At 54.6% G+C, this 25279-nt stretch overlaps 1 protein-coding gene across 1 annotated transcript; it reads left to right on the top strand.

Moving 5' to 3' along the window:
• Positions 1–2374: 2374 nt before the first annotated feature.
• Crybg2 (crystallin beta-gamma domain containing 2) lies at positions 2375–25102 on the top strand. The gene is made up of 20 exons (XM_013362581.4): positions 2375–3102; positions 7873–10318; positions 10721–10768; positions 10849–10958; positions 11094–11223; positions 13309–13448; positions 14567–14693; positions 14985–15020; positions 15215–15351; positions 15484–15610; positions 15874–16013; positions 16114–16240; positions 16470–16502; positions 16644–16756; positions 20592–20721; positions 20958–21097; positions 21428–21551; positions 23451–23609; positions 24678–24837; positions 24926–25102. The coding sequence occupies exons 2-20, from the start codon at positions 7928–7930 to the stop codon at positions 25012–25014; spliced, it is 4461 nt and encodes a 1486-aa protein (XP_013218035.3). The 5' UTR covers positions 2375–3102; positions 7873–7927; the 3' UTR covers positions 25015–25102.
• Positions 25103–25279: the final 177 nt, after the last annotated feature.

Raw genomic sequence — 25279 nt, 5'->3', positions numbered from 1 at the left:
GTCAAGACTGAGCAGGGCAGGGGATGGGCTGCAGGGCCAGCGTGATGACACATGCCACGTGTACACTTATATCAGTTCTTCTCAGCCATGAGAATGGGACCCTGAACTGAGGCTCAAGCCTCTGATCCTGCAGATTACCTGGAGAGGGGGTCTGGAAGGACAAAAGGACTTCCCCATATTGTCCCCCTTCGTGTGGTAATGTCCAACCAACACTGGGAGTGAGATAAACCTGGTGGCCTAACTCCACATCAGACTAGGTGTGTGGCTCCAAGCAAGTCACTTTGCCTTTCTGGGTCCCAATTTCCTTGTCTGAAAAATGAGAGCACCACCTAAGCATCCACCTGTTAGGATTATTGTGAGGCTCAAAGGTGATTATGCAGACACAAAACCTAGAGCCCAGCCTGGCACACAAGGACCTCAGCAAAGGTGGAGCTTTGGGGTCATCTGGGCTCTGATCTCTTCATCCTGGCCCTGACACAGGCCCAAGCTTCATTTTGATCCCAGCCCAAGCTATCCCTTTCTCTGCCTCTGGGGGAGAGAGCCAGGGAGGTTGGGACGATTGAGGGCTCATCCTAGCAGTTTGTGGGCTCTGAGAGATGGTGGGGAAGAGGGCTGGTCCCAGGCCAGAGGTGATGGTGTTGGGACGGGAGAGGCTGTTCCATTCCTTTCCCCTATGCTTCCTTCCTAGGCCCTGGGGTGGCCAGAGCTGCCCTGACCTGGCCCAGGGCCAGGGCAGCACCAGCGATGTCAGCCTCAAGGTAGGAGAGGACCCATAGGGGAGGGAGGAAGGGGACAGAAGCTTGGGGAGGGCTGGGCAGGTGCTGAGAACCCTGACTTACAAGTCAGACAACTGGAGTTCCAGTACTTCCTCTACCACTGATTCACTGTGTGACCCTGGGCAGATTCTTTCCGTCCTCTAAACTTCCATATCCCTATCAGCAAAATGGGTACAATGATGTCTGTCTCAGGACCTTGGGGAGAAATGAAATGGATGTGAAAATCCTAAACTGGCCTGGATGCTCAGGATACATGTGCTTCCTAATAATGGGATCCTTGGGAGAGGCATGGAAAGACAGATCCTGTTTCCAGAACCCCCTTCTCCCAGCTCTTTGACTTCTGCATATCTTTAGCTCCTCTTTTTCCTTATTTCCTGGCATAGCCACCTAGAAGTGACACTGGGCCTGTGGCTTAACCTTCTGGCCAGAGTCCCCTCTGCAGAGGGGACCCAAGTCATGAACTGGACATGACCAATGTTCTTGGAGGAACAGAGGCAGCCTCCTCTGGAGGTGGCTCAAGCAGCCACAGGGCTCTCTTTGGTCCTCAGTACCACGAGTAATTACTAGTGTTTAAATGAGCACTCATTATGTGAGGTGCTCTGCATGGATTGTCTCGAACAATCTGCTCAGCACTCTCAGGAGGCAGGTGCTGTTAATATCACATCCATATTACACACGGGGAAACTAGTTAGTGAGTAGCAGAGCTGGGCTTCAGGCCCAGGACACCTCCACCCAGGCCATCACACCGTTCTACTCTGCTCTTCCGAGGTGTCCAGTCCTTGGGGTGCTACGGCCGCATCTATTTCATAGCTGAGTAACTAAAGCAATTGAGACCAAGAGCCCCTGCTAGGAGGAATTTTGACCCCAGATTTTGTTCCTTTATTACCAAGGACACAAGCCCATGTTTGAAAACTGGTAATTTTGGGGCCGGTGTCCATATGGGTCTGGAATCCTGAGCTCTCTCTCCTCTCATTCCCATCTCAAAGCAGGACTAGGGAAGAGCAGACAGAGGCCAGGTGATCATTCCAGCTTCAAAGGAACCCTCTTCCTTTCCCCATCATGTCTTTGGTTTATCTTATGCCCAGGTACCTCTTCCCAGGTGTGCTGTGGGAATTTTAGGCTGGGAGGATAAAAAGGGAAGTGGCTCAGGCTTCTGGTAGCCAAGAGCAGGCAGAGGCCATGGGCACTGAGGCAGGCAAGCCCAGGAAACCCCTAATCCCAAGGTTAGCATGTGCCAAAGGGCTGGAGGCCAGAGGCTGCTGGGAAGGCAAGTAAGGCAGCACTGAGGCTTTGGAAGGCATGGGGAGGCCCAGTGCCCCAGCTCCTGGGAGGCAAAGTGGTGCCTGAGATTTCTTTGCTGTGTGACCCTAGTCATGTCCTCTCTGGGTGTCACTTTCCTCCCATAGGGTGGGAACATGTTAAATGCTTAAGGGCCTCTCCAGAGCCCTGCCCCTTTGCTCAGCTCTAGTGACCTGACAGCTTGGTGTCAGAGCCCTGCTTGGTTCCCTTGTGCCAATGACAACAGCCAGGGAGACCCAGGGACGCCTGGAGGGCAGGGGAGATGCCCTCATTAAGTCTCTGCCTCTGCTTTATGCCAGGTCCAAGCCCAGAGCCATTCAGAATGGGATCTTCGGGTCCACGGCCATGGTGGTTTCTGGATTCGGAAGCGAGGACGCATCTCTGGGAGAACCGCTCAGCACTTGGGGCGCTTACAGAGGCCAGCTGTGGGCAGCGCCTCTGACCTGGCCCACTATGCCCCCCTGGGGTCTGAGAGCCTGGCACTGGCCGCGGCCTCAGAGGGGCCCACGGGGGCCAGGCCCGCCTCACACCCGGGGCCTGCTCCTCCACATCAGGGACAGGGATCCTACCCGCAAGCCCCCTGCACAGCCTCTGAGGTCCCGCCGAGACTGGAGCCGCCCAGCGACCTGGAAGACACGCCCCTGGCGCCCCGCCCCGCATCCCTCGCCACCGCAGAAGGGGCAAAGGGCGAGCCCGACACCCCAAGGCCGGCGCAATCAGAGCCAGCCCAGGCCCCACACACGCGTCCCTCTGCCAGGAGGACCCGCTACCACATCACTGTCACCCTGCAGGGGTGCAGGCAGGCACCTAGGGAGGAGGGAGAGGAACCGGCCCAACCAGCTCTCCGCCCCTGCGGCCCTGAGGAATCCAGGGGCTGGAAGGAGCCTCCCCAGGGGCCCCGCCCCATCACGGGGTGCCGGGCTGGCCCGCCCCAGGAGCCCCGGCTGAGAGCCCCGCCGCTTCAGGGGAGCACGGCTCAGCGGCAGGAGCTCCAGCCTGGCGGAAAACCTGGGTCCCCGCACAGCCGGTGAGTAGAGGCCGGGTCCCACGAGGCGGGCTAGTGGGCGGGGGCCTGGCCTGGCTGCCCTCTCTCGGGTCTCTCTGGCTTGTCCTTGTTTTTCTCCAGCGCAGGCCCATTCATTTGGTACCCTGAGTGTGACCTGCCCCTGCTACCCGCTCCCCACTCAGATTCAGCCTTTCTCTCCTTCCCTTGTCCCACAGGCTACCTCTGGGACCCCACTGCTCTCCTCCCACCCAGGATGGGGAAATCCCATCATGGAGAGGATGGGCAGGTTGGGGGGGGGTCCCCCTTCTCAGCAACACCCACCACTCTCCAGTTCTGTTCAAGAGATCACAGACCCAGCCTGGAAACACGCAGCCAGTCAAGGTGCTGGGTGTCCTGGGGCAAGTTGCTTAAACTCTCTGGGCCTTGAGCTGTTGAGTAGATTGGGTAGCCAAGATGAGGAAGGAGGAGGGTGGTTACAGGCACATGCTTTGAACTCCAGAGCCTGGGTTGCCAAAATAGCAGGGATGCTTATTAATAACCCCTCCGTGGCAGCAGTAATTACCCCACCTGGCTGCATCCCCGAGGTCACAGGAGCAGGCACTGAGGTTCCCATGACTTAGTTTTTATTTGTGTTAAAATGACTCTTCTCAATTTACCCTGTGGTTCAGAGAGGGGATTGTGAATCCCTCAAGGAGAGATGAGCATGGGGCCTCCCTGGGAACCCCAGGAGGGAACTGGGCCTCAGGCAGGGCTCTGAAGACCTTCTACAGATGGTGTTGCGCGTGCCATTTATGGTTTGTTTTCTAAGCACAAGTTTATTTAATCTTTACAACAGTCCCATGAAGTGGGGGGTAATCCCACACCCCTAGTTCTGGTGGGTACCAAGGCTCAGCAAGGCTGAGACCCTTGCCCAGAGCCAGCTGGACAGGGAGGGAGCCAGAATGAATGGGGTTTCTGCACCTCCAGCCCCGTGCTCCTCCTGCTCCTGTCTGTAGCCTGTGGGACAAGGGAAGGAGAGGAAGGCAGAATCCGAGTGGGGAGGGGGGAGCAGGGGCAGGTCACACTCAGGGTTCCAAATGAATGGGCCTCGAGCGGAGGATGGAACACAGATGCTGCTGGAACCTAGGGTTTTCTGCCATCCTCTGGGGTGACTTAGGCAGCATTGGGCCTGCAGAGGCTGAGCCAGGGATGCCCAATCCTCTGGGCAGGGGCCAGTGCACTTGGTCCTAAGCCTAGAAGGAGAAGATGGGGTGGGGGGCCATCCCTGAGGAATTGCCTGGGTGCCCCTTGCAGGGAGGGTCCTGCAGACAGGGAAGGAGGGTGGCAGGAGCTGGCCTTGGGCAGGAGGAGGGAAAGAGCCAGGGAGTGAGCTGGGGTGCCAGGCTCTCTCTGCCCTTCCCCAGTTCTTTGGACTCAGGCTCAGGTGGGAAGCCAAGGCCCACTTTGGAAGGTGACCTCCAGGGACTTCGTCCCTCTAAGTCCACTTTCTGTGGAGGGTGCTCTGTTCCAGGATTGGCAGATGTGAGGGCATGCCCGGGGCTGCAGGGGGAATGTGTGAGGTGTGTCTGGGTGCGTGTGTGCCCATGTTTGGGTGCGGGTAAACTGCAAGGGCAGGAGGGCTGGAGGCTGTGAGCTGAACATGTGTTTTGGGAGTGTATACACACATGGGCACCACGATCTCATGTGACTGTGTGACTGGTGTGTCTGTGGGGTGTTGCTGACTGTTTCTCCGTGAGTGGCTGTGCAGGGGGTTGGGGGTGTCTGGCTGTGTTTGTCTCGGGAGGTGTCTGTGTATATTTTTGTGCTGAGTGACTCTGTGGGTCTCTGTGACTCCGTATGACGCGGCATGTGTTTGCCAGCATGTGGGCCTGTGGACTGGTTTGGCCTAGTTTGGGGGTGACTCACAGGTAAGCGGGGAGAACCTAGGACTTGTTGGGTTAGACAAGGCTTTTCCCACACTCCCCCTACTCCCTCCTCCTTGGCCTCTCCCTTCCCAACCCTGCAGCCTTATTTGGAGGTTACGGGTCACCCTGCCAACAAATCCACTTCTGGTCTGGGGCCCTGGAGAAGAGAAGGCTCTGGAAATGGGCACTTGTGCTTTGCTTGCCCAGGAGAGGCATCTGGGTTGGTGGGGTGTGTCTCCAGAGCCAGAATAAAAGCGGGGAACTATAGGCAGGAAGATTCCAGAAGAGTGTGAAAAACATTCCTGCAGTCATGATGGTCCAGGGATAGGCCAGGTGATCTGTCAAGTGGTGACCTCTGTGTCCCTAGAAGTATGCAAGGAGAAGCCAGTGAACACACGCTTGTGGAATGAGTGACGGTCAGGGGTGTTGGCCTGGGGTTGGGCTGGGCTGCAGAGGGCATGGAATTCTGATTGCCAGGAGGTCATGGACAGTCCCTGAGCTGATTACCAGCAGCTTCCTCTGAGCCTGACTCCTGTGGCTTTGCTGAAGTCTGTGGGACCTTCTGAATGCCGGATTCTTTGCCCCTGGGCTCCTGGGTACCACGTGTGTGTGAAAGCTGGCTTCGGGGGAGCCTAGCCAGGGCCTCGCTCATCGCCTGATACCATTAGCACCGCGTGAGTGATGAGCGATGGAAAGCACGCGTTAGAAGCAGCGCTGACCAGGCTCACTGTCCCCCATCGGGAACAGGGAGGCTCGGGGAACGGTAGGTGGTGGTGGTGGTGGTTATTCAGAATTAGAGAGGCCAGGGACTCTGGGAGGGCCCAGTGAAGGAGGGGAAGCTCCATGTTCGGGAGTCCTGGGGACAGGGGTGCCAGTAGAAGAAAGGCACTCCATAATCAGGACAGGGAGGGGTGAGGGCCTCAGTGGAGTGCTGAGAGCCAGGACTTAGGGTGTCTGGGTGTGTCCTGTTCTCAGGAAGCCCTGGCCCGGGGAAAGGACTGGGAATGCATTTAAGCTTCCCCCTTCCCCATCCATGAGGCTGTCCAGGCCCCCAGGCCCTGCCCTAGATGGTGACAGAGCCACCAGTGGTCCTGGAGCCAAATCAGGCTTCCCTGGGCCTCAGCCCCTTTCATCTCTGCCCCTCATAAAACCTGAGTCACTGCCAGGGCCACAGGGCAGGGTCAAAGTTCTGGGTTCCACCAGCTTCTCAGAAAGGAGGGAATGGAGATGGGGGAATTGGGACAGAGGGTCCATTCTTGGCCCATCGTGGGGCCTCTGGGAGCTGACCATGGAGAGGTGGCACAGACCTAAAGACGGGCTAGCTCTGAGTGGGGTGGACAGGCCACCTTCTCTAGGGTCCCTAGGATTTGAGAATAGGATGGCTATGGTCAGTGCAGCCTAGAGGCCAGCAGGTAGAAGTGGATGGCCCCTCTAGGTCTGAGGTGGCTCCCTTTAGAAAGTCAGCCCTCAAAGCAGAGAGTCAGTTTACCAGATAAATTAGGGAGTTTGGGACAGTGATTAAGCACTTAGGGTTAGGGTTGAAGTCTTGACTCTGCTACTGTGTCTCTCTAGACAAGTTCCTTTGAGCTTTTTAAAATCTCATCTGCAAAATTGGAATGTTTGTTTATAATTTAGCAACAACATATTCATTATGGGGTTTCAAATGCATAGGATTCTTCTGAGGGTTCAATAGGACAGAAGCGTGTTCGCCAGAGAGCAAGCCCTCAACAACAAGTGGCCACTGCTGCTGCTCTTACTGTTAAAGCAGAGAAATTCACCAGAGAGTTCTCTGGGAGGTTACGAAGACCCACAGAGAGCATGGGAGCGTCATAAAGGAAATAGGGGTCAGGTCCCATCCCTAAGGACCCCAGGGAAGAGGTGCTGTGCTGAAGAGGCTCATGGGAGTAACAGGCCTAGAGCATAGAAGAGGGGTGGCTGGACTCGGAGTCAGAAGGAGTGACTCAAACCCCAACCTGGCAACTTGGTGCTGCACCCCCCTGGCCAGCTGTTTTTCTCCTCTGACCCCAATGAGAGGATCAGTTTCACAGGAGAGAACTGAGGGAAAAGTACTTTATAAAGCACTGTGTACAAGGGACTCCATGGAGACCCAGAGACCCAGGCAAAATGCCCCTAGTCTGACCATGATCACCGCATCTCCTGCGGGCACATGTGTACTGCACATCTGCCAAGGTTTGGTCACAAATCTCCAAGTGACATTGGGAAATTTGTGAGTCAAGGTTTAGTTTATAAGGCACGTTTTCATTCTCTCTCTCCTGCTAAGATCCTGGCAAGACCTGAAGCACATACTCTTCGAACAGCCGTTTTCAGTTTGACGATCATGATGCCGGAAAGGGAGAAGGGGGCTGCGCCAGGTCATCCGGGCAGTAAGCAGCAGGGCCCAGGAGGGGCACCTCTGCTGGAGGCCAGAGCCCATTTTTCCTTAATTCTCCTTTTAAGGAGCATGGCAGGAACAGGGTCAGAACATCGCTTGCCTAGTTTCTGGCTTTCTGGTTTCCTCGTTTGTGGCTGCCGTAGGTCCAGACCCAGGGCTCCTTGGGCAGAGACCCAGCCACACCCACAGGCCAGCGGGCCTACCCATCTTCCTCTCCGCCTTCCCCTCTCTCTCCTTCCAGGGCAGGTCTCAGCTTGCCCTTTGAAGGACCTTGACAGAATCACTTGAAAGGGGGAAGAGGAGCGGATAGGGGCTCTGATGAAGCAAATCAGAGCTAGGAATGTCTTGTCCACTTTACAGATAAGGAATCAAAGGTCCAGGGACTCACCTGAGGTTGCCCAGCCTGACTATGATAGGGTGGCTATTCTGTACTTCCGAGAGCCACCCCTTGTCCCCTCTGATACTCATCTCTCTTCTTCCTGGTATCACCTGCAGGGAGCTGGCCCACTGTGACACAAGGACACGTCCGGACAGGTCGCTGGGGCCCAACATGGAGGAGGCAGCTGGGCCTCCAACCCGGGCTGAGGCCCAAGTCATAAGCACCACATTGACATGGCGGCAGCAGCCCCCTGCCCAGGAAGAAACCAGACACCGTTTTCACAAGGTGTCCCTGGTGACAGGGCCCCGAACAGAAGCCCCCCAGGAGCTGCTGGCGCACAATCACTGCAGAGAAGATGTCAATGGCTTTGCTACGCGGGAAGAGACAGTGAATTCCCAGGGCCCTCGGGCTGAGGCCGGCTCCGGGAAATTCCAGAGCCACGGGCCCATCTTTTCCAAGAAGTACACGCCACCCCCCAAGGAGAAAAGGCCAGTGCGGAGGCTGAAGGAGGCCGTGGACCAGGGTGATGGCAGTGCCCAGGCTCCCAGGACCGAGCCACCAGGCATGGGAGCCATGGCCAAGACTGAGCTCTTGGTGCCCTTGCCTGGGCCCCGAGAGCCAAGCCCCCACCCGGGTGTGGGTGTCAGCAGCAGGAACTCCAAGAGCTACGAGGAGTGGAGAGTCACGCGCACTGTGCGGACCACCACGATAGTGGGAGGGCACGTGGACCGCCGGGTGAGCAGCTCTGTGACAGTGGGGCCATCGCCGTCAGGTGAGGTCCTTCCCAGAGGCCGCCATGTGGCCCGTGTCCAGGTGGTGAGCCCCCGTGCCGAGGCCTCGCCCAGCCGCAGCCAGGCCCTGGAGCTACTGAGCAGCCTGGTGCCTGCAGAGCGCAGCCCACCCGCCAGCCGCCTCCCCCGGCCCACAGGTCCCGGGCCAAAGAACTTAGGCCTGGGCAGCACCCAGGGGACACTCCTGGGGCAGCTGCCTGAGACTAGAACAGCTGAGTTCAAGGATAGCTCGGCCCCTGCAGCCATTCCAGAGGGTGCCCATCTGCCTCAGAACCGGCATGTCCCTGAAGCCCGCCCAGGCCAAGACGATGGCAGAGCCCTCGATGCCAGGGCCTGTGAGCTCCCCCGGGCGCAGGGAGCCTCCACCCCCAGCCCACTCCCTCTCCAGACTTCTCAGAGCCAAGCAGCAGTGCCCTCTTCTCCCAGACTCCAGAGACATTTCCCCTCCACGGGCCTGGCCCACCCCCCAGAGCAGCCCGAGGGGCCCACTCACCCTGGGGCTCAGCCCAGTCCCCAGGTCCTACCTGCTGGTCAGAGGGAAGGACTCACTGATGGCCCTGCTGCCCCCACCCCGCCCACGGTGGGGAGCGAGTTTGTGACGGTGCCCGGACAACCTCTGGCTCCGTCTTCTGAGCAGAGGAAGGCTGTCCCCAGCCTGGGAGGTCTTTCTGCTCAGGACTCTGAAGACGTGCCTGTCGCCCCTACCCAGAAAGAGGCTGTTCTGGGACACGGTGCTCCCTCTGCCTCCTCTCCCAAGCCAACCAAAGTTGTCCAGGTCCCAGAAGGCGCCTCGAGCACCCAAAAGGAGGCTGTTCAGGGTGCTGAAGGCAGCCCTTCCCCTTCCCTTACCCACCACAAGACCCTTCAAGGACCAATTGTTCCTGCTCCTCTGCTCCCCAAACAGGATAAAGCTGTCCAGGGATCCAAAAAGAGCCCCACCTCGTCTCCCACCCAAAAAGAGGTTATCCAGAGCCCCACTGTCCCCCTTGCCCCATCCTCCTCAGTGGACAAGGTGTCCCCCAGCTCAGAAGGCACTCCTGTCCCATTACCGACGGGAACAGAGGTCAGCATGGAGCCCCAGCTTGTCCCCGACTCCACCGAAGGCAAAACACCCCCAGAACCACTGAGGGAGGAGGACGAGGTGGCCCTGGCCGCTGACCTGGAGATTTTCCTGGACACACTGCGGAGCATGGAGCCCCCTGAGATCCTCCGCACTCACCGGCTCCCCCGAGCCCCCCGCTCCTCCTACCTGGCCATGTATGCCACACTGCCCGCCATCGAGGAGGACCAGCCTGGGCCTTGTGTGCAGGAGCCCAGCCCCCAGGAGGTGCCTCCCCTGGAAGAGGAGGAGGAAGAAGAACCCGAGAACCCCTACCTGAGCGACGACGAGAAGCTGCAGCGCAGACAGGAAAAAGTGGGGCCCAGCCCCTCCGGGGACCCGCCGCCTGCCAGGCCCACCCCGGTCTCCTGCTCTCCTCTAGAGATGCTGAAGAAGCACGTATCAGGCGCCAGGAGCCTCCACCCGGAGCCGGCGGCGGACATGCAGGCCAGCAGCCGGCCCACCTCCCGACTAGGGGGCAGCCTTCTCTTTGGCAGTCTGTTGCCTGCCACCAAGGAGGCCTCTGCCCTGGAACCACTGGGCAAAAAGCTGTCTGCTCTGCCGCCCCACGGGGCACCAGGGCTCAGGAAGGTGCCAGGTCAGTTGCCCCTGCTCAGTGGCAGAAGGCCCCCGCCAGAAAAGCCCGCCTGTGCCGAGCCCCCGGAGGGGTGGGTGAGTGAGGTCTTGGGAGCAAGGGAGGTGCCGGGCCTCTTTGGGGTCAAAGTTTGGGAGGAGAATGGTTCAGGGGGTCCGAGTCCCTGGAGGCAGGAGGCTTGGTCTAAGGTGAAGTTCAGCAAGCCCATTTCTCTGGGCCTCACACTCTGTATCTGCACAGCAGGTTTGCATTGTGGATGCCAAAGAGCTTGGTGGCTCTCATATCCTATAAGCCCAGGGAGGGAGGGGACAGGCACCAGCTCTGGGGCAGAGAGATGAAGCCCTGGTATTGGAAACAAGGGTGGCATCCTCTGAGGGCCATTTCGTTGAAGGTAGAGGATAATAGGGAGGACATTGGAATGGCAAGCTGTGGGGACACAGGTGACCTCGTAGGACTTCTCATCGTGCACTCTGTTCCAGAACCCAGCACTGAAGACCCAGGGCAAGCTGAACACCAGGCCTGGGAAGGTAGGATGTGAGGCCAGCGGGTGGGTGGCAGGAGACCCCGCCTGGGGACAGGGCCTGAGGACCTCTGCTGTCCTTCTCAGGTGATCGTCTTCTCAGAACCTGGCTGTCAGGGCACCAGCAGGGAGGTCTGTGATGACACTGCAGATGCCTCAGCTTGGGCCGCTGCCTCTGTGAGGGTGGTACGAGGCTGGTGAGTGGGGAGCATCCAGCGGGGAGCCTGGCTGTGCACCTGGGGGTGCAGAGGGCAGAAATCCTGATGGAAACCCCATCAGCTGTGGGCACAGCCTCCTCCCCAACTATGACTCTGGGGTCTCTGTGCCCACAGCTGGGTGCTGTATGAACGGCCTGAGTTTCAGGGCCGGAAGCTGGTCCTGCCTGAAGGAGACATGGACCTCAGAGTCCCTGGGCCAGCGTGGAATACCCAGGGCATCGGCTCCCTGAGGAGGGCTGTCTGCGTAAGTGGACTGGGGTTGGGGACAGATGTTGCCTCATCTTCCCTGGACCCTGGGAAGGGGGAGAGCATCAAGTGCCTAGAGTGGGAGAGATCATATGGGGCAGGGGGCAGAAGGAGGCTTATTACGGACTGACCTGTAGATTCCTGACCTTGGAGGCACTGGGGAAGAAAGGGACCTGGGACTATGCAGTGTGGTGACAGGCCAGGGCCAGGCAGAGGACTAGGCCCAACCTGGAGAGCAACTCGGGGACATCTGCTGGAGCAGGAGGCGTCAGAGCAGCAGAGAGAGGCCAGGGTTGCCCATGACCCAGAGCAGGTGCCACGGACATTTGCCCATTCCCTGTTCACAGATGCTCACTGATGTCCACTGTGTGCCCGGCCCTGTGCCAGGTGATGGGCAGGTGGGGGAGGCCTGCCCTCTGCCCTGAGGATGCACAATCAACTAGACTGTGAGGGCTGGTTTCAAGCGGGAAAGCCATATAACCAGGGAATAATCCCTGGCTACCAGGAGAACAGTGGAGACCAGGAAGGGCTGGGATTTCCAGCCCAGGGACACCTCTTGTTTTTGAAGGAGGGATGTGTGGTTTGAAAAGTCAGCATGATAATTTCATATTTGTAAAGTGCAAAAACAGGCCGGGTGTGGTGGCACACACCTGTAATCCCAGCAGCTCGGGAGGCTAAGGCAGGAGGATTGCAAGTTCAAAGCCAGCCTTGGCAATTTAGTGAGGCCCTAAGCAATTTAGTGAAATCCGGTCTCAAAATAAAAAATAAATAGCGCTGGGGATGCAGCTCAATGGTTAAGCACCCCTGGATTCAATCCCTGGTGCTAAAAAAACAAACAACAACAACAAAACCATCTAAAGAGACTCAGAAGAAAGCGTGGTGACCAAGCAGGGCCCATCACACTACCACCTCTGGGGGTTTTGTTTGTTGTGACTGTGGTGAGGAGGAGTAACTGGGGCCAGCACTGTTGCACTCTTCCTGACAGAGATGGCAGCAGCAGGTGAGCCTTATCTAGGGCAGTGGCCCTGGAGAAGGGTTGGTGATTTTCAAAACCTCTCCAGCAACGCACAAATGTTTGTGGATAATTTTAATAACTTTATTTTGCTTATTTAGTTTTTTTTTTATGTGATGCTGGGGACCAAACCCAGGGCCTCATACATGCCAGCCAAGTGCTCTACCACTGAGCCACATCCCCAGCCTGTTTGTGGATAATTTATTGTGAGCTTCTCACAATAAATTCATCTTCATGTGGGAGGTAATGAAGTAGCAGAGGAAAAACAAGGCTTTGAAGTTAGCAGGTCTTAGAATCATTTGATTTATTCAGCATTGAGTGGGCACCTACTGTGTGCCAGGCATGTGGGAGGTGCTAGGTTGCAACATGGAACAAAAATTACCCTGCTCTGCTCTTGGCTTGGCTCCTCAAAAGCCCCATGACCAGAAACAGCTTGCTCAATTCTGCCGAGTGTCCATTAATAACACCCATTGGGGGACTAAATGGGACCGGTAGGACCTTCACCAGTACTGTGCACTTGGTAGATGCTCCACAGCCATGTGACAGATGAGTGAGTAGGTGAGAAGAAACACCCAGAACACACCAGACCTGCTGCTGCCTGGGATAAGGTGGAGATGCCCACCGGGGGGTTGAGGATGTAGCTCAGTGGTCGGCATGTGCCTAACATGCATGTGGCCCTGGGTTTGATCACCAGTAACCACCCCGCCCCTGCAAAAAAAGCCAGTCTGGACAGATGCTGGAATTGTATGTAAAGCTGGACCCCAGGAAGTGGCTGTCTTACCCGTCTCTCTACCAGCAGGCCCCCCAGAGGCAAGGGAAGGGCAAGAGGCTTTGCAGGTTCTCCTGGGAACTTGGCCTCAGCTCCCAAAGGTCCAATAAGGATTGTGGTATCAAGCTTGGCTGGCTGACCTTGGAGAGGACACTCCAGTCACCCCTGGTTTCCAGAGACAGCCAGAAAGGTTTTCCTAGAAGCCCCTGGAGCCCTGGCTGGACAAGCTGGAGGAAGCAGAGCAGGGGCAGGGCAGTCTCCAGGTGCTGGTTGACCTTACATTGTCCCCACTTCCTCTGCAGGACTACTGCGTCCCCGAGATCTGCCTGTTCTCTGAGGAGGGCCTTGCTGGGGAGCAAGTGAAGCTCACAGAGGCCTTGGAGGACCTTCAGGACCTGGAGACGCCCCTGCAGGTGGCATCTGCTACTGTTTCCGCAGGACTGTGAGTCTAGGCTATTCATTTAGCATTCACCGTGCTTCGTGATGGGGATATGGGGTGACAGGACATAGTTCCTGCCCTCAAAAATGCTCAGTGTGCTGGTGGCAAAGACAAGTAAACAGACAGTAGGAGCCCAGGATTCTGGGATGTGGGATGGATACAGCACTGCAGGAACCCAGAAAAGCACAAGCCAGCTGGGCTTGGTGGCTCACGCCTGTAATCCCAGCGACTACAGAGGCTGAGGCAGTAGTTTGGGAAGTTCAAGGCCAGCCTGGGCAAATAAAATTTAAAAAAGGGACTGAGATGTAGATCAGTGACATAGTGCCCCTGTATTCAGTTCAATCCCCAGTATCACAACAACAACAACAAAAGAACCAAAAAAACAAAAAACAAAAAGCACAATCCAGCTGAAGATAGAGGTGGGTGGGGCAGGGGGGCAATCAAAGAAGCCTTCCTGGAGGAGGAGACACCTCATCTGGGAAGAGTGGCCCATGAATCTAAGTTCCATGAGAACAGGAATTTGTGTTTTGTTCCGTATTGTATTCCTGATGCCCAAAGTAGGGTCTGGTCCACAGTAGATGTCTCTAAATATTTGTTAATTGAGTGAATGGGAAAAGATTATATCTGGCAGAGAATATAGCACATGCAATAGCCCAGTGGTAAGAAAGTTCAGTATGGGGGCTGGGAATGTAGCTCAATGTAGACGGCATGTTTAACATGTATGAGGCACTGGGTTCCAACCCTAGCATCCAAAACCAAAAAGATCAATCTGGACAATGTAAACAGCAAATGGGAAGCCATGGGGCCAGGAGGAAGGAGGGGCAGATCATGGATCTGTGTGTAGCTGGGCTTCATTGTGAGAGTAATAAGAACTACTAGGGGTTTTAAAGCAGATATGTGTGTTACAAAGAACTGCCCGCTGCTGTGTGAAATTCAACAGAGCAAGGCCAGAGGAAGGGGAGACCAATGATATGGCCACTGCAAAAGAGGATAGAGGACTAGAGTGTCCTCCTGAGGAAGCCTCTCCCACAAACCCCCTTTCTTCCATCTAAATCTCCCTTCTTATCCACCAATCTGTGTCCCTGGGGCCTGAGTTGCAGTGCCTGTCTGCCTTCTACCAGGTGGTTGCTGTACCCCAAACCATTCTTTGAAGACACCCCCTACATCCTGGAGCCTGGAGAGTACCCCACCTCGGAGGCCTGGGGTACATCAGATCCCAGCGTGGGTTCCCTGAAGCCCATAAGATTGGTAAGGAGCAGGGCACACCACGGGCCACTCTGCTCCTGTTCCCAAGTAGCATGATCCTGCATCTGTGGACAGGAGAGGGAGAAATAAATGTGGAACCGCCCTCCTTGGAGACTATTCCCAGGAGCTCCTACTTGGAACAGGACTGGGAAGACAGAAGGTCAACCCATGGGGTGGGGAGAGAGAGGACATAAGGTTGGCCATTTTTAGGGGTCTCAAGAATCTCCTAGGTCCCCATCACCATCTGTCTTCCCCCACCTGTGGGCTGGTGTCTCATCAGTATCTCCTCTGCAGGGCTGCCCAAGTGTGGAGAAGCCAGGAGAGCCCAAGGTAAGGGTCTGGGCTTCAGGGTCAAAGAGGATCTTTGGTGGGTAGGGATGGTGTTGTCACAGTTTGGGCTGGACAACAAGAAAGGAGAGCCTGGGTAGCTCCTCTGGTGCATGGCACAGCAGTTCCTGGGCTGGCTGGGTGTATTGGGGCCCAGATGACACCCCATCCGTTTGCCACCTCTTCCCCCCACCTAGGCTGTGGTGTATGAAGCCCCAGGTTTTCAGGGACGGAGCTGGGAAGTGAGCAGAGACATCTACAACCTGCAGCAGCCAGAGGACAGCCAGAGCCCCCACCTGGCCTCTGTGGGGTCCCTGCGAATTCTTGGAGGCTGGTGAGGACTGAGGATGCCTCCTTCTACCTCATCACTAAACTTTGCCCTTGGGGTGGGGAGCCACCTGGGCTGCCTAGGGCTGGGGAGCTGTCAGTGACTGAGTCAGTGTGTCCATCCTCCCCCTGCTTCCAGCTGGGTGGGCTACGAGAAGGAGGGCTTCCGGGGCCACCAGTACCTGCTGGAAGAGGGCGCCTATGCTGACTGGTCGCAATGGGGAGGTTTTGACCAGTGGCTGACCTCCCTTCGCGTCATCCGGACGGTAAGCAAGTGCAGTTGGACTAACCCTCTGCCTCTGGCCACAGCCAGACTTCCCCTGGGACAATCTGAGAGAATTTGCACCCACTCTCCCTGTTCTCCCCGAGTGTTCCCTGAGGGTTTGTCTCTGTGCCTCCTGCGGCTCTTTCCCAGGCCACAACAGCCCCCTCACCCCTAATTTTCCTTGTGAGTTGGGTCCCCGGGGTCGGACACTCCCAGGGGTTTCTTACCCTGGGCAGGAGAGACCTGACTGTCCCTGGGGCCTAGGACTTCGGGGACCCGGCCGTGGTGCTGTTTGAGGCCGTGGACTTCGAGGGGCCGGGCGTGGAGGTGAGCACGGCAGTGCCAGATGTGGAGCTTGTGCGACACGGCCCGCGCACCCAGGCCATCCACGTGCTCAGCGGCGTGTGAGTGCTCCTGGCTGTGGGAGCGGGGCGGGGCGGCCCGGGGCGGCTCGGGAAAGCTACTGGCTCCTTCTTTGCTGACCCGGACCCATCTTTCCTGCAGGTGGGTGGCCTATGAGCAGGTGGGCTTCTCCGGGGAGCAGTACGTGCTGGAGAAGGGCGTGTACCGCAACTGCGACGACTGGGGCGCGGGCAACAGCGCCCTCGCCTCGCTGCAGCCGGTCCTGCAGGTGCGTGCCGGCCGCGGCCAGCGCGGAGACTCGGGGCTCCGGGAGGCGCGGGGCAGAGAGGGCGTGGCTGGAGGGCCGGCCTCCTGGGGGCGTGGCCCTGGGAAGGGGCGGGACTAGCGGCGGCTTGCGGAGCTGGGTAGCGGTGGCCGGGCGGGCGGTGTTGACACCTCGGAGCTGAGGCTGCAGGTTAGCACCTCTCTTGACCCTTGACTCTGGTCCCTCCCTTCAGGTTGGGGAGCACGATCTGCACTTTGTCTCAAAGGTAAGAAGGTGGCACCGCAGGGGCTGGCGGGGCACCCATCCCCTCCTCTCTCATTTCCAAGCTCTCCCTCTCTTGGCCATTCCTTCTGTCCCATTCAGTTGCCCTCCTTTACCTTCATCTCCACCCCTCTTTTTCCTCCAGATTCAGCTTTTCTCCGGCCCCGACTTCCTGGGCGACCACATCTCCTTCGAAGATGACCAGGCATCTCTGCCCGCCGCCTTTCAGCCTCAATCCTGCCGAGTCCACGGTGGCAGGTGAGCACTGGGGGAGCCGGGTGTGTCATCCATGTGCTTGGAGCAAGATAGGAGCCCCTCTTTCACATGATTTTCTTCCACCCCCAGCTTCCTGGAGTTTCGCTGTTCTATCCTGAGGCATTCAGTTTTAAAACAAACCAAAGAAAATCAAGTTTGAATGGAAAATTGTATTAGTATAGTAAAAAGAACCCCGATCTATCTTTCTCTTCTTTCGTGAGATGGGGTCTTGGTGTGTTGCCCAGGCTTGCCTTGAACTCCTGGGCTCAAGGAATCCTTGATCCTTGTGCCTCAACCTCTCAAGTAGCTGAACTACAGGCCTGCCACAGAGCCAGCCAAAAAATATGGGGGGTGAAAAAAATATATATATATTTATAGCTATAGGTGGACACAATATCTATTTTATTTTTTATGTGGTGCTAACAATAGAGAACTTCATGCCTCTCGCTCTATAGGCAAGTGCTCTACCACTGAGCCACAACCCCAGCCCCAGGGGGATGTATTTTAAATCCCTGATCTAACAAAATTTCATGGATGAACCCTTCATTCAATATGTATCTCTAGTAAGAAGGCTTCCCCACTCCACATAGCTACCTGTCCTTATTGTATCTAATGACATTAACCATAATTTGTTAATACTATCTAATACCCAGTCCATGTTCAAATTTTTCTGTTTGCCTTAAAAATACCCTTGAGAAATTAGCAGGTCATTGTTTGTTTTTTTGTTTTCCTCCAGGATACAAATAAGGTACACACACTGTATTTGATTGATTTGGCCTCAAATCTATCAATCTTCCCCTTTTTGTTCCATACCATTTATTTGTTTGAAGAAACCCAATAATTTAGCCAGGTGCTTTGTCATATGTCTGTAATCCCAGAAGCTTGGGATGCTAAGGCAGGAGGATCACAAGTTCAAAACCCAACTCAGCAATTTAGCTAGGCCCTAAAAAACTTAGTGAGATACTGTCTCAAAGAAAAAAAAAAAAAAAGAAGAAACCCAATAATTTGCTTTGTAATACAGTTTCCTATTTTCTATGTTTGGCTGATTGCTTCCTGGTGATGTCTTTTAACTTATTCCTTTGTCTCTCATATGTCTTGATTAGATTTGGAGCTTTTTGTTTTGGCAAAAAGCCTACTACTGAAAAATAAAAACAAAAAACTTTCCCTTTCAACTATTTGACTATCTGAAATAGTTTATATAGACAGTACAGTTTGATCCTTTCACAAAGATCAATGTTTGACTCTTTCTCTTTATCAATTTTCAGAATAATTTCTAAATTGGTTCCTAGCAGCAACCTACAAGCTGACCACAGAATATTTTTTTTAAGTATTATAACAAACTCATGGATTTTGATGTATCTGATATGCTTTAGTCCATTGCAGTAATTAAGTAATTCCCTTATATACTCAGATTGTTCCATCTTTGGCTAATGAGAGCCCCTTCAAATTGCCTTTGGGTCCTTTTTTTTTTTTTTAAAGAGAGGGGGGGAGAGAGAGAGAGAGAGAGAGAGAGAGAGAGAGAGAGAGAGAGAGAGAGAGAGAGAGATTATTTATTTATTTATTTTAGTTCTGGCGGACACAACATCTTTGTTTGTATGTGGTGCTGAGGATCGAACCCGGGCCGTAGGCATGCCAGGCGAGCGCGCTACCGCTTGAGCCACATCCCCAGCCCCCTTTGGGTCCTTTTGATATGATCCTAATAGTTTTGAGAACTTCCTTGTTTTTCTGATACACACACGGGCGATGCCCCAGGATCATTTTGTTCATTTCTTGCACCAAACCTGGTATCAGCCATTTCCCAAGGAACTCTGGTTCCTTTTATTGGGAATTGGTATTTAGAGACCAAAATCCACTGTTAGGTGTTTCAAAATTAAAATACCAAGATTGCTACTAATAGTGAAAATCACTGAAAGCTGCTCAAGACTTCTTTACAGTTCTTTTTGTCCTCAAAACATTCACCTACCATTTAATATTCAAAATGCTCTGTTTTAAATACATTTAAAATTAAAATAATCTTTATTTTATGTGCTTATGTTACCAATCTGATTTATAGTTAGTGTCATTAATCTATCTAAAGTTTTTAGGAATACTCTTCCTTTTTTGGAGAGTGGGGTACTAGGGATTGAGCTCAGGGGCAAACCACTATTTTGTATTTTATTTGAGACAGGGTCTCACTGAGTAGCTTAGCAACTTGCTTTTGCTGAGGCTGGCTTTGAACTTGCCATCCTCCTGCCTCTGTCTCCACCTCCTGAGCCGCTGGGATTACAGGTGTGTGTCACCAAGCCTGACGCTCTTCATTTTTACTTTTTTGTTGTTGTTCTTGTTCCTGTGCTGAGGATTGATTCCAGGACTTCACCATGCAGGGCAAGTTACTCTACCACTGAGTACTCTCCCAGAACTAATTATTTTTTTAAAAATTTCATAAAATATTTGCATGGTGTCTCTTTTAGCTCAGGACTGCCATAACAAAATGCCCTAGACTCTCTGGCTTAAACAACAGAAATTTAGCTGGGTACAGTGACACATGCTCATAATCCCAGCAACTCGGGGCGGGCTGCGGGTAGAGGATCACAAGGTCAAGGGCAGGCTGATGGGCTGGGGATGTGGCTCAAGGGGTAGCGCGCTCGCCTAGCATGCGTGCAGCCTGGGTTCGATCCTCAACACCACATACAAACTAAGATGTTGTGTCCGCCAAATACTAAAAAATAAATATTAAAATTCTCTCTCTCTCCCACTCTTTCCCTCTCTCTCACTCTTTAAAAAAAAAAAAAAGGGCAGGCTGAGCAACTTAGTGAGACATTGTCAAAAAAAAAAAAAAAAGGGTTGCGCTGAGGATGGAGCTCAGTGGTAGAGAGAGCCCCTGGGTTCAATCCCCAGTACCACCACCACCACCACCACTACCACTCCCCACCCCCAAAAAAAAGAAATTTTATTTTCTCGTAATTCTGGAGGCAAGTCCAGGGTCAAGGTGCTGGCTAATTCAGTTCCCCAGTGAGGACCCTCTTCATGGCTTGCAGGAGGATGCATTCCTGTCCTCATATTGCAGACAGAGAGAGAGCAGAGCTCCAGACTCTTTCTCTTTTATAAGGATCCCCACCCAGTTGCGGAGTCCCACCCTCACAACCTCATCTAAACCCAATTACCTCCCACAGACCTCACTCTAAATACCATTCTATTGAGGGTGGGGGAGACACAAAGCCCCCGTGGATCACAGTTCCAAAGCTTCCACCTCTGACCCTCCCACCTCTCCCCTACCTTCCCCTATAGAGAATATCTCTTAGTATTCACTTTGCTCATCTATTGTTTCTTTTTGAAGATGTATACAAATATACATTCATGTGTACATTTGTATATAAATGTAGAAAACAAATATGTTTTTGTTTTCTTCTTTCCCCATTTTCTTACACAAAAGGGAGCCTAGTACAATCTGGTGAGTATACAAAAAAACTACTGACCCTACGGTTGAGCCAACAGGTTCCTATGGATGGATGTGGTTGACATCTTCCACTCTGCTATTGCAAACAGTGCTGTAACAAGTGGTGTCATGCAAGCATTATTTAAAGGTGTCCTTGGACTAGAGTCCTAGATGTGGGATTGCTGGGTAAATTTCTCATGGAGTGTTGCTTGATATTACCAAATTCTCTTCCAAAGGGGCAGTATGATTTCAACCAGTTCTTACTTAAGTCTGACCTCAGTCCCTGCCGCTGTGGTGCCTGTCCATCTTTGACGCCCCCTGGGCTGGGGGAATTCCATCAGGTCCTTAGACCTCAGGGTTGTCTGGCAGGCCTAGGCAGGGTAGCCTCATAATCCCTCCTGCCCCACTCTTCCACTTCCCTAGCTGGATCCTGTTTGATGACAAGAACTTCCAGGGAGACCAGCACATTCTCTCAGAGGGCGAGTTCCCCACTCTCACGGCCATGGGCTGCCTGTCGTCCACCGTCCTGGGCTCTCTCCGGAAGGTGCCCCTGGTGAGTGCCCCTGTCCACTTCTAGGCAACCCTAGAGGCAGAGGGAGAGTCCTGATGGGGAGTCGTGGCCCTGTCCACAGAGACCCACCTCACTGCCTGGTGACAGTCCTGGGGACACTCTCCTGGCAGTATCCTGGAGTCAGTGAACGAGCTTGGGAGGGATAGGAGCCTGCAGTGTGCACCCGGGAGTCCAGGCACTGTCTGGGCTCGGTGGCCTCACCCCTCCTCCCGCCCCAGCACTTTTCAGAACCCGCCATCTTCCTGTACGGCCTGGAGTGCTTCGAGGGGAAGGAGATAGAGTTGGACCAGGAGGTGCGGAGCCTGCAGGCCGAGGGCTTCAACAACCACGTGCTGTCCGTGCGGATCAAGGGGGGCGTGTGAGTGGTCGTGGGCAGCACAGGGGTGTGGGGGCTGGTAGCAGGGACGAGTAAGCGGCAGGACAGGGGACCCAGGGTGTCCTCCCCACCAAGCTAGGAAGGAGGATTGCTGGTTCTAGGGCCTGGACCCCCAGCCCCGTGGACTTCCTGGGACCCTACTTTGCCCTGCACACCCCAGATCTGCTTCCCAGCCTTCTCCTCTCCACTGAGGACGCCCCGTGCAGAGGAGTCCCAGCAGAGAGAAGAGGAGGTGGAGATGGCCCTGACGCCCCGCCTCTCCCCGTCTCTCTCTCTCTATGTTCCTGTGTCTCTGGCACCTCCTGGACTCAGCTGGGTGTTGTGTGAGCACAGTGACTTCAGGGGCCGCCAGTGGCTGGTGAGCAGCAGTGAGATCACCAATTGGCTGACCTACAGCGGCACCCAGAGGGTGGGTTCCCTCTACCCCATCAAGCAGGTGGGTAGCACGTCAGGGTGAGTGGGTCCCTACGGACTGTCCCAGGTGCGCCTCTGTGGGTGTGTGTCTGTATTTCCCAAGCTCAGCACCGATGTACTTTGTCACAATTTCTGCCCCTTTTATCACTTCTTGTACCATTATCTACCCAAGCATTTTCTCTTAACTTTTATTTTACTTTATCCTTGTCCTAAGGAATAATATCCATAAATCATGACTTTGATGTAGATATATGATTTTTTTTCTTGATAGACATGATAAGTTCATTTTCACTGAGTTTTTAAAAATAAGTTTCTCCAACCAGGCCTGGTGACCCACACCTGTAATCCCAGTGGCTTGGGAGGCTGAGGCAGAAGGATTGTGAGTTCAAAACCAGTCTCAGAAACTAAGCAACTCAGTGAGACCCTATCTCTAAATAAAATACACAATAGGGCTGGGGATGTGGCTCAGTAGTTGAGTGCCCCTGAGTTCAATTCCGAGTACCAAAAAAAAAAAAAAGTCTCTCTAAACTCTAAGCCAGACGTGGTGGTGCACGCCAGTAATTTGGGCTGCTTAGGAGGCTGAGGCAGGAGGATCAATCTGGGCCAATCTGGGCAAGAGCCTGTCTCAAAATAAAAATTTAAAAACTGGGCTGGGGGTATAGCTCAGTAGTCCCTGGGTTCAAGCCCCAAAGTGGTTTTTTTTTTTCTTTTTCCGTGTGTGGTGTGTGTGTGTGTGTGTGTGTGTGTGTGTGTGTGTGTGTGTATGTGTGTGTGGTGCTGGGGATTGAACCCAGGGCCTTACACACGCAAGACAAGCACTCTGAGCTATATCCCCAGCCCCACCAAGTGTTTTATTCCACATAGGACTGAAAAGTGACTCCTGTCCCACCCTCAGGAGTAAGCCCCTCACTTTGGGAACTGGGTGCCTGCACCTGGCGTCTGGGCCTTGTCTGGCGCGGGTCTCATTTTGGCCTACGTGCAGCACAGCCACGAGCTCTGTGTATGTGTCTGTTTCTGGGCCTGTGACATCATTCGTGGCCGAGGACCTGTGTGCTCTGGAGGTGACCTCTGCCTGTGACACCTGGTTCAGGGCAGCTGTGCCCACTGGGGGGTGTGTCTGTCCGAGTGTGCCTACGCCGCCCCAGTATTCACACACTCCAATGACATCCTTGCTGGAGGAGTTCCCGGAGATGGTCTCCAACGCTGAAATTTTTCAGATGGGAAATGAGGCCCCAGGGCCGTGGACAAGGATTTGCTTTGCAATCTTGGGCGAGTACTGTACCTCCATGGACCTCTGTTTCCTCATCTTTAAAATGGGGACAGCGTGGCATCATGGGTGTGTTTGAGGACTGAAGATCTGTAATGGGCGTGGTTCCCGGGCTGAACTTCATGGTTGCCCTTAAGGCTACTATTACTGTCACCACCCTCCTAGGTCCCCTGCTGACTTGTGGACTGCCTGTCATCCACCTTGTCACCGCCCCCCTTAGCACACACGTGTGTCTGGGTTTCTTTGGGAAGAGTGTGTGTGCACCGCTGCCTGCCGCACATCTGTCCTGGTAGCAAACATGGGCACCTGGTGTGGCGTGGCCCGGGCGGCCCTGTGTGTGGTTAGGGTGTGTGTGAGTCTGCATGTTTGAGTCTTCTGTGAACTTCCATGTCACCTCCTGGGCCGCGAGTGTATGTCCCTGTGTCCCTCTGCACACGTCTGTGCATATCTGTGGACACAGAATGGTGGGTGAGTGAGTGTGACCTGCCCACGTGCCCTCGGTGTGTATGCAAAGAAAGGTGACATCGGAGCAGGGTCAGGGAACGTGGGGGCATGAAGGAGGGACCACGAGCTTGGTCCTAGAGGGTCCGGAGGGGAGCCTGTGGACCTGCCTGCGGGGGGGACTCCTGACTCTCGCCCTCCCCCTGTCACCAGCGCCGGGCTTATTTCCGCCTCTGGAATGCAGCCCTGGGGGGGTTCCTGGCGGTGCCAGACCACGTGGAGGACATGAAGGCCGGCCGAGTGGTCGTCTCTGAGCCCCGAGCTGGCGGCAGCTGCATCTGGTACTACGAGGACGGGATGCTCAAGAACCAGGTATGGTGTGGGGCTGGGAAGGGACTCCCGGGCCCCGGGCACCCGTAAGCCCGCCTCGGGGAATCGTAGCCCAGTCAGGAACGGGACCCCGGGACCCTGGGGTGGTGGAGGATGCAGTGTCCAAACCGTGGCTGACCCAGATGCGTAGAGGGAAGCCCCCAGCTCTGACGTCCTGTGGAGAACTTGAGTCCTGTGAGTGATGGTCGGCTCCCTCCACAGTTTCCCGGGCACCTACCCTGTTCTAGGTGCTGGACTGTGGCAGTAGGAAGACAGACTCATCCTCCTGAAGTTTATCCCTCTTGTCCCTCTGGGGAGGGACAGAAACGATTTAAGTGATCAAAATGTAGGTCAAGGAAGGAGGACAGGGAGTTTCCTGAGGCTCTGACGGGTGCCCTTCCTGGGAAGAAGGGGGCAGCTGAGCAGATGTGTGAGGGAAGAGCATTCCAGGCAGAGGGATCAGCAAGGGCAAGATGCCCACCTGCCTGGCGTTTTTCTAGGATTGAGAAGGCTGCCTAAGCGGCTGAGTGAAGTGAGGGAGGGAGAGAGCAAGAGACGAGGTAGATAGGTAGGTCTTTGTAGGCCATGGTTTTTTGGAGTATTTTTTTTCCCTTTTACTTGGAATGAGAGGGAATACTGACTGTGTGCCAGGTGACATATTAAGCCCCTGGCATAAATGCTTCTTGTAATCCTCAGAGAATGCTATGGGCAGGTTCTGTTCTACTCTGCTTTTCATAGGTGAGAATATCAGAGCACAGAGAGGTTAAGTGATTTGCTGAAATCACACAGCCAATAAATGTGTGGAGGGTTGTCTGATGCTAAAACCCACATTCTAGTGGAGCTAATGTTTTCCCAGCCCTTTTATGGTTTTTCGTGTGAAGCCCTCAAAAACAAACAAACAAACATCAACAAAGCAAGTATTCAGGATTTCTATCTTTAAGAAAACAGAAACTCAGAAGGATCAAGAGACTTGCCAAGAACCAGGATTCAAAATCCAATGTATTGAGGGTGTCTTGGGTGTGATAGAGTCCCTCTGGGGAAAACAGTGCTAATGACCTCCTGGGGCCTCAGGTGGCCCCCACCATGAGCCTGCAGGTAATTGGACCTCCAAGCCTAGGCTCCAAGGTGGTGCTCTGGGCCGAGAGCCGTCTGCCGCGACAGACATGGAGCATCAATGAATTGGGCCACATCTGCAGCCAGATGTTTGAAGGCCGGATCCTGGATGTAAAGGGTAACTGGGTTGTCCGTATGGCAGGGAGCTGTGGGCAGCATCGTCCTGGCTTTCTCTGACCACCTCTGACTCTCCCATTCCCTCCCAGGTGGCCGAGGTTACGACCGGGACCACGTGGTGCTGTGGGAACTGGCCAAGGACAGGGCATCCCAGATCTGGACCGTCCATGTCCTCTGAACCTCCTTTCCCCCAGCCCCGGAGGCTTTGCTGGGATGGAATGTTTTTTTAGTTTTGTTGTCGTTGTAACATAAGCTATTTTCTAATATGCTGCTAAGTATCTTTGTCTTTGTGCACCTTGATATTTGGGGTCAGGGATCAGGGTGACGACTGTCCACTGGCATTTTTCCCTACACTCGGGCTGGCATCTCTCCACCATGCAGCGTGGTTTGTTTTCTTGGTTCTTGTTTTGGTGGGCGTGGGGGGTCCGGGTGGTAGGGCTAAG

This window comes from Ictidomys tridecemlineatus, chromosome 11 (assembly GCF_052094955.1).
Source record: "Ictidomys tridecemlineatus isolate mIctTri1 chromosome 11, mIctTri1.hap1, whole genome shotgun sequence".
Taxonomy (NCBI): Eukaryota; Metazoa; Chordata; class Mammalia; order Rodentia; family Sciuridae; genus Ictidomys; species Ictidomys tridecemlineatus.
This window is presented reverse-complemented; position numbering and strand designations above follow the sequence as displayed.